The sequence below is a fragment of the Vollenhovia emeryi genome, unplaced genomic scaffold (assembly GCF_000949405.1).
Source record: "Vollenhovia emeryi isolate VEMERY1.0 unplaced genomic scaffold, V.emery_V1.0 DF940135.1, whole genome shotgun sequence".
Classification (NCBI taxonomy): domain Eukaryota; kingdom Metazoa; phylum Arthropoda; class Insecta; order Hymenoptera; family Formicidae; genus Vollenhovia; species Vollenhovia emeryi.
Genome location: NW_011966231.1, coordinates 17,800 through 26,195, shown reverse-complemented (window position 1 = coordinate 26,195; position 8,396 = coordinate 17,800). Strand labels below are relative to the sequence as shown.

General features: G+C 47.5%; 2 protein-coding genes across 3 annotated transcripts; one reads left to right on the top strand and one right to left on the bottom strand.

Annotated features, from left to right (window-relative positions):
- Nucleotides 1–85: 85 nt before the first annotated feature.
- Nucleotides 86–3,077, top strand: LOC105556293 (ATP-dependent DNA helicase PIF1). The gene is made up of 2 exons (XM_012003376.1): nt 86–968; nt 1,726–3,077. The coding sequence occupies exons 1-2, from the start codon at nt 429–431 to the stop codon at nt 3,055–3,057; spliced, it is 1,872 nt and encodes a 623-aa protein (XP_011858766.1). The 5' UTR covers nt 86–428; the 3' UTR covers nt 3,058–3,077.
- Nucleotides 3,068–8,257, bottom strand: LOC105556294 (protein brunelleschi). 2 transcript variants are annotated; one of them, XM_012003377.1, is made up of 12 exons: nt 7,112–8,255; nt 6,750–7,023; nt 6,484–6,682; nt 6,098–6,309; nt 5,822–6,020; nt 5,322–5,736; nt 5,021–5,241; nt 4,593–4,947; nt 4,334–4,490; nt 4,082–4,259; nt 3,554–3,777; nt 3,068–3,464 (listed from the first exon to the last, which is right to left on the bottom strand). In XM_012003377.1, the coding sequence occupies exons 1-12, from the start codon at nt 8,047–8,049 to the stop codon at nt 3,273–3,275; spliced, it is 3,564 nt and encodes a 1,187-aa protein (XP_011858767.1). In that variant the 5' UTR covers nt 8,050–8,255; the 3' UTR covers nt 3,068–3,272. The 2 variants fall into 2 exon arrangements, with proteins under 2 accessions (XP_011858767.1, XP_011858768.1); XM_012003378.1 differs by lacking the exon at nt 3,068–3,464 and having other exon boundaries at nt 3,757–3,818; nt 4,049–4,259; nt 7,112–8,257.
- Between the last annotated feature and the right edge of the window lie 139 nt (nt 8,258–8,396).

The following is an 8,396-nucleotide window of genomic DNA, read 5'->3' as shown; positions in this document are numbered from 1 at the left end:
CACGTTTAGACATCTGCGCAAAGGTGCTGCGCGCGCGTTTGACGCTTGACGCACGACGCACGACGCTTCCATGTAATAGCACCTTAACGTCTCGTGCACTCGGATGTGGATTGGCTAGCGCTGGTTTCCCTAGCCAAGTTCTGCCGCGCGGCAACGTTACCGCGTCCAGTGGGCAGAAGCCATATGGGTCCAGAAGAAGGGACTACAACCAACACTAACCATCTAGTAAGTCCCTACTGTTTTTAAGATTAGGCATCCTGTACCGGAGATATTGCGCGCGCTTTCTGGTTTACCGTTCAACGTGTTCCGCGTCCGTTCACGCCGTTTTCAGGCTAGTCCAATTTGCGTCTATCGTTAAGATCGTTGCACTCTCGTCAAGCCTACCGCTCGTGGCGTTTCCCAGGGGGACGATTCTACTCGCGGAGGACATGGACTCCGACGGCTGCACGTTGACCTGCACCGTCGCCGTAGAATGGTTGAACGCGCAAGGGTCCATCCTGAGGAAGGCGACCCACCGAACGGCGTCGCTGCGCCTGATTCGCGACGGTAAGCGCGAGATGCACGTGGAGGTGCGCGCCGAGAAGGCGAACGCGCTCACGAAGCTACCCCTGCGAGGTATATCGGTGTTCAATAAATTCATGGCCGAGGGGAAGGCGTCCATCAAGTTCCGGGAGCAGAACTGCACCTTGTTCCTGTCGAACGCACCCTCCTCTCAGCTGATAACTTTCCTCAAGACCATATTCGTCAAGCTGACCGGCCAGGAGGGCAAGCCGGCCGCGAAGGATCCCCTGCGGGAGAAGCTGCTCGCGAATGTTCAGCTGGGCGGCGCAGAGGACGTCAGTCCGGCGACGAGCGCGGAGGTCAACAGAGCGCGGGAGAAGGCCATGGCTGTGTCGCGCGCGACGGTCACTACTCCGTCGCCCGGCGTGGCCAGGAAGCGCAAGCATCTCAGCGGCGACGGCCCTAAGGTACCCCGTTTCTTTTACTTTGCCCCATTCGACGTAGTAAATTTCCGCTCTTTCTCGAAACATTTCGGCTCCGCGGCAGCAACTTGATATTGGCACCTTGTATGTACAAGCGGTACAATTATTTTCGTTCATTTCAATTTGTTGACGAGGATTTAAATCGGGGGTGCACTGTGGGGAGGATTGAAAAGGTAGGAAAGAAAATTGCAAAAATTGCGAACGTCTCTTCTTAATATAATTATTTTGTAATACCATTACTGGATAACAATCTTGATCTTATTAAAAGTAACACGATTCATCTTACCACTCGACACGTGCGCAAAGCATTAACTATTAACACCAATGTAATATTATTATTATAGGGACCCTTATCGCTGAGGATGACTAACAATAAGTATAGTCGAAACGTCCGTCTTTATTTATACTTTGTAATTTTATTCCTTGACAATTTACTCGACACGTCTGTCTTTTTTATACTTTGTAATATTATTCGTTGACAATTCATACGTCATTTATATTATTATATTTATTCTCTGACTATTAATTCATTGATTTATTCGTCATTATTTATAATCTAATTCTTAGTTGCGTCCCCTTAGACTATATAATAGTTTTTGTTACAATTTTATAATTTATAGCAAGTGGGTAATAAATCGGTTCTAGCTCGTAAAAATATTGGCCTTAGATTATCGATTAGTTTTATTCCTTAAAACTAGCTTGTTCTAATATGTTATATAATTATTTTGTTAATTTGTATCAGGTACCCGCGGCGAAGAAGCTATATGAGAATCCCACCGCGGGCGAGCTGACCGAGGAGCAGGCGCGAGTACTGAACGCGGTGCTCAGCGGCAAGAACTTGTTTTTCACCGGCAGCGCCGGCACCGGCAAGTCGTACCTGTTGAGGAAGATCATCACGGCTCTTCCTCCGGACGTGACGATGGCCACGGCGAGCACCGGAGTGGCGGCCTGCCACATAGGCGGCATCACGTTGCACCAGTTTGCCGGCGTCGGCCTGGGCACCGGCACCATAGAGAGATGCATCCAGCTGGCCTCCCGCCCGTCCGCCGCCTCGATATGGAGGAAAACCAAGCACCTGGTGATAGACGAGATTTCTATGGTGGACGGCGACTTCTTCGACAAGATTGAGGCAGTGGCGAGACACGTGCGCAGATCGGAGAGACCTTTCGGAGGGATACAGCTGATCCTGTGCGGCGACTTCTTTCAGTTACCGCCCGTCTCCAAGACCGAGGACAAGGCGAAATTTTGTTTCCAGAGCGAGGCCTGGCAGAAGTGCGTACACTTCAATTTCGAACTGCAGACGGTCCACCGGCAGAGGGACGAGGCGTTCGTGAAGATACTGAATAACGTTAGGATCGGTAGAGTCACGGACGACATCGTGGACATTTTGAAGGAGACGGCGAAGCAAAAGATCGAGAGCAATGGAGTATTGGCAACTCGATTGTGCTCGCACGTGAGGGAGGCTGATGAGATTAACGAATTTCAATTGAACGAGCTGAAGGGCGAGAGTAAGGTGTACACGGCGTTAGACTCCGACAGTTCTATGACGTATATGCTGGATCAGCAGCTGCCTATACCTGGCAAATTAGTACTAAAAGTCGGCGCGCAAATCATGCTGCTGAAAAACATGAACGTTAACAGTGGATTGGTGAACGGAGCTCGGGGCGTTGTTGTCGATTTCAAAAATGACGTACCGGTAATTCAGTTGCGATCCGGAACTCATTACGAGGCGAAGATGGAGAAGTGGGCTATCAAAACTAGTTCCGGCGCTGTCATACACCGAAAACAGGTCCCGCTTAAGCTAGCGTGGGCCTTTTCGATTCACAAGAGCCAGGGCCTGACGTTAGATTGCGTGGAGATGTGCCTGTCGAGGGTATTCGACGCTGGTCAGTCTTACGTGGCGCTTTCGAGAGCTCAAAGCCTGCAGAGTCTACGCGTTTTAGATTTCAATAGCCAGCAAGTGTGGGCGAACACAGCTGTACTTGAGTTTTATAAAAGGTTCCGGAGGAATCTGCAAGAGATGGAAATGATTCCTCTCGGCAAGAAGATCAAGTTAGAGAGAGGCAAAAGATAATGTTTAAATCTTTTAACGTTCACGTATACAAACTCGTTGCAAGTATATTTGTACTCAACAGAATTACATATAACAATTATTAATTTCATTAAAGTAAATATCGGTTCTTTATTTATTTATATAATATATATATTACTAATACAACGTTTTGGCTCTTTTTTTTATACAATTGTTACAGTTTATAGGTGCAGACAGTGATTTACATTTATTTAGTATTAATAGTCGTCGACAGTTATTTCGATGGGCGGTATATAACGCCACGTATGCCCCGCGTTAACAAGCTCCGAGTAGAGTATCGGCGAATTCGGGGCAGACTCTTTGCTGCTGCATTGAATATCTATTTTGTACTGACCAGCGGTGAAAAATACCACGCGACACTCGTGATAGGCTCTGCCGTATTCCTGCAACTGTCGGTTATTCACGATAAAAACGGGGAACGTGAGATACACGAATGCGTACGCGACTACAAATTGCATTTGCGACGGTTGCGACTCACAGTGGGCAGCATGACCTTGTTCGCGCCAGCTATGGACAGTCTTGTCTCCAACTGATAATTGTTAACTCCGTTATGATGGTCCTGGTAGAAATTAACGGACAACGTAAGGTCGCTCAGCGGATGTTCTAGCGCGTTGCACACTCCCACGCCGACGCTGATACATTCGCCCAAAGCGCACGACAGTTCCTCCTGTGCCTTCACAATGATATCGTTGATGGTTATCTCTAGAAAATGAGTTAAGTTTGTTTAGTATAATCTTAAGTACCTTGTACATACAGTACCGGCCGAAGTTATATCGCCTTTAGGTTTTCCGAGCACAACTTTCCTCAACGTGCATCGAGTGTGCTAAAAATTTTACAGTAGACACCCGATAACAGATCTGCATTTTGTACACAAGGGATAATGAAATTCGACAAGATACACCATAGATTTTCACGCGTGCGTTTCAAAACTAGCTATGCTAAAAAAGTTGAAAGGTGATACTTTGACCGGTACTGTATCTATGCACAGCAAATAGTGTATACGTACCCCACTGTAAAGGGCTCATTCTGACCAGATCCAACATATCCTGAGTTAGAGTGATGCCGGATAGGGTTGCTTTTCCCGTTGACTCGGTGCCCAGCAATTGCCAGCGTAGATCGACCAGTGAGGCTATGTGCTCGGCGCATACTTTTTGGAGTTCACTCGTGTCGCCAGTACCATTCAACTGCAAGCGAAAAGGGATAGAATAATATTGCATTACGGCATGGCTTTTTTTCCGAATAAGTCACGTCTTCGTACCATAGATAACTTGTTAAGTGGACATCGGTCAACTGGAACGGGAATTCTACATGGTTCTTTACCCTCCATGTATATACATTTGTTTTGCGTATAGTGCAACTCCATTTCGTGATTCGTCATGTTCGTCACGTCCAGCACGAGATAAAATTGCAATGGTCTAAAAATTGTTAGCGAGAGCACTTTTATAAATTTATATGTGACAACGTGTGAGATATGAATAAATATTATTTTACGAAGCACTTGCGTTTGCGCGACTCACGTTTCGGCCGGCAATACGTCCCAGTTAGTGATCTGCACGCTGGGTAGCATCTCGATGGTTATAAAGACAGACGAGATCCTGCAGTAGCCAGTTGTCAGGCCTGCACCTCCCGAGTATTTTATCCTCAACTGACCCTCGATAATGTTAGACATGTGTAAAGGTACCGCGAGTTTCGACAGACGCGTGCTCGCAAAGGAAGAATGGCCGGAGTGCGAGCTTACTCCTGACCTGAAGGAGGAGGTCAGTTCGGATTGTCTCTTCGTGTGAGACGGAGAACTGAGCCTGGATGGCAGAGAACTGTGGCCTGAATGTGACATTAGACTGCTTGGTTGACTAAGATAGGTACTGCTCGCATCTGAAAAAAAGGGGAAATATTAAAAAAAAAATTGCCTCGTGATAACACATGTAATTAACAATACGTCTACTACCGTTTCTAATCGAAGGTGCTATAAAATCCGTCGTTGCATACAGATACAAAGTGAGACTCGCACTGCTGCCAGGCTGTAAAGGCAGCTGTGTCATTAGATTCTCATCGCTCCACTTGAAAATTTTACCCTCAGTTACAGCATCCAGAGCGGACTGCACCGACAGCTCGACCATTTCGATAGGAACCTGACCGGCGTTCGTTATTGTTACGGTACACTCGGCGCTGCAAGCGTGAACGAGGCAAATTTTGCGTGAAAGTAGTATCGAGGAAAGGCCTTTGTAGCGCTTACGGTAGACACAAACCTTTCGCCGCCATAGAGCGATATACTCGCGCTGGTGACTATATTGTCGCCGGAGCTGAAACTAGCAGTTTGAGGCAAACTAGTCGCGACATCGATTCTCGGCAAGGCTGGAATGACTTCGACCGTGTATTGAGGATGTAACATACCCCCCATGTATCTCAATCTACAGTTAGATTTAACTCCTAACGTGTGCGTGCTGAAGCCGAGTATCTCTAAATCTCCAACTTCCTTGGGTCTGCCTGCCAAAGTAACTGCAATAGGACCGGACTCGGCGGGCAGGCTGATACTTTCCGGTATCGACTCGAACACTACGCCGTTTGTCAAGAGTCTCATGTTAGAGACGTGCAGTTCAAACGGTAAAGGATTTATGAGCTGCATCGACACCTCGCAGATATCTCCTTCCACCCACAGATAATCTGTTTACAACGAAAAGTTTATCCTCAGACGAAAGCGTGCGATACTAAACTCTTATTAATAATCAACTTCTAGGCATGCACATACCAACTTTGCTCTTGGAAGTATTTTTGCGCTCCAGCGATCCAAAGTTAATTGGCGTGAATAAAAATGGGCCATGATCTTCCTTCACTCTTTCTATCTTTTGAGGCTGCAAGTGCGGCTGCATGTTTTTCAGAGCGAACGATTTTGTTTTTGGTATATTTAACAAATTAGCCGGTGGTATGACAGTACCAGAATCTAAAACCTGCCGCAAAAGACATTGTTTATTTTAAATAAAGCACTATATCACATCGATTATACGACTGTAATTTTTCAACATACAAGGGGGACTGGTGCACCCTCGCACTGTTGAGATACGTTTTGTAGCTGCAGCGCGATATCCTTCCGTTCAGTAAGCGTTAGGTGATTATACATTGTTTGAAGCAGAAACGTCAGGTGCCTCGTGGCAAGCGCCGGATTGCCCATTCGATTGGCAGCAGCAACGAGCTCGTTTATTATTTGAATCTGTATAGCCGGCCATCCTCTTTGTCCATCTGCAAGAGAATATTGCAATTTCAAATATCACAGAGTAATATTAAGAAATGATTTGTCATTAGAAAAGAATTTTTAACTACGCACATTTCGTTTAAAACCAAAGTATAACGTATAAGGAAAATGTACTTAGGATATAGAATTTGACTGAATTTATCTAAGATAATTGCAGTAACCTGGCGGCGTATCAACAGGATCCAAGGATAATTTGAACCCAGACGTAGCTTGCAGCATCAAATTGTAACATTGTTGCCAGTCTGGATTAGGATTGTTTTGCGACACGTGACGAGTCGCGGCCAATCGCATACAGAATGACGCTTTTCTATCAAAACCAAAGCTCGTGTACAGATCTGACAATGTGGTAAATCGATCAATCTGAAATATTTCATCTAAATAACACCTTGATAGGCTTTATACATTTTCTGCGTTGGATACTACATACTTTTTCTTGCTCGCTGAGAGACAAATTGATTAGCACAACATTATTTAAATACGACGCAGCTTGTAAGGTACAGTTCTGCTCTATTGAGATTCTTGTAGCTTTGAAACTCGCTTCAGTTTCAATAATACCTGCGTATTGGTATTTACTATAATGCACTATAGCTTCGCGATATTTCTTAGATATTTCCTCAGGTAGTGAAATATGTGGCATGCTGGCCTTTACCATGTCTATACTGGGCGGAGATGGCAAGACTGTGAGAGCCTGTGATCCTCGTCTGTAAAGTGAATGCTTTAACTACACAGCGACTTGTGAAAAGTCGTACGTTTTGTACCGCGTGAACTTTGTTCAGAGATTATCCGTACCTCTGCTTACTTGGACTTCCTTCTTGCAGGGAAGAATTTCTTTGCAACGGAAGACTTCGGCACATATTAGGATAAAGGACCAAGACCGAGGCAGCGCAGAGACCTTCGTACGCCGCCCCCAGCCACAGCCAGTCGTTGACGGCCTGCAGAATATTCGCCGCGGAATTGTAATTGTTCAGGGCGTCAGCTGGAAGTCCGGCTTGTAGACACAGATCTCCCAGATGCTTCGTCATGCGACCTACGCATCTCTTCTTGTTATTTCTGGACTCGAGGTCCAATCCGATAAAATCCTTCTTCTCGAACGGGGCAAGCAGAAGCGAGACGCGGTCTATCTTCTCCCTGGAGCGCTCGAGCCTCTTGGACTCCAAGATCCAGAAGAGGAAATTGAGATACTCGGCCGTTTGCGTCTCGAGATCGAGACAGGCCTCGTCCGCGTAGAAGACCGCCCGCGTCTTGAAGTTGCCGGGCGTGGTGTAGCCCGGCGGCGGCTCGTGCCGGCCGTTGGACTCGAGGGGGCCGAAGAGGATGGCGCGCGAGTCGTACAGGGTGCTGCTGTACTTGACCTTGAGGGTCTCGTGCACTCTGCACAGCTCGTTCAGCTCAGTCTGATTGTCGTACTTGCCAAACGTGATCAGGCCCAGGAGTCTCCTGTGCGTCTGAAAGTCCCCCCAGTCGTTGTTCTCCACGGGATGCTCCCGGACGAATCGGGCGAGGATCTCCCGGGTGCCGCCGCTCGAGTCGGACACGGAGAACCTGCTGCCGGCCTTGACGATCCGCTCGCATAACCTACTCACCGTCTTCGGCTTGATCTGCGTACCGACCGGCCTCAGCAGCAGCAGCAGGGCGGCGTGATCGTGGGCGGTCTGCTCGTAATCGGGATGGGACATCTTGTTGTCGGGCACCGGACTCGACAGGATAACGCTGATAGCCGAGCGCATTTATGCCATCGATTTGTTCGACGGTACTCGGACTTTTGGTACCTACGCGCGCCCCAATGCGCTCGCCGAACCTGTCATCTCTCCGCCTCGTCGGAGGGTAGAGCGGCGCCTCGTTCTTGCACTACGTAAATAAAAAGTTAGTTTTGAAGGAACACAACATTGACGGGTTGTCAACCTGTCGCAGCTGGTGTCGATGGGAAAGGAGGTGACAGACACGCGCGCCTGCGCATTGCAACTAAGGATGTGTTCGAAAATGGATTTAGTTACTGCCAGTGAAAACAGTATAGTTGGTAGCAATGAAAATTACTGGTGCTGCGTTTTTTGCACCTCTGGGAACACAGGATGTG

Coding starts and splice junctions, on each gene's coding strand:
- LOC105556294 (XM_012003377.1), bottom strand. CDS start 8,049: ATGCGCTCGGCTATCAGCGTTATCCTGTCGAGTCCGGTGCCCGACAAC. Junction 4,491..4,592: donor GACGTATTGCCGGCCGAAAC/GTGAGTCGCGCA, acceptor AACAATTTTTAG/ACCATTGCAATTTTATCTCG. Junction 3,778..4,081: donor AATGAGCCCTTTACAGTGGG/GTACGTATACAC, acceptor CTCATTTTCTAG/AGATAACCATCAACGATATC.
- LOC105556293 (XM_012003376.1), top strand. CDS start 429: ATGGACTCCGACGGCTGCACGTTGACCTGCACCGTCGCCGTAGAATGG. Junction 969..1,725: donor TCAGCGGCGACGGCCCTAAG/GTACCCCGTTTC, acceptor AATTTGTATCAG/GTACCCGCGGCGAAGAAGCT.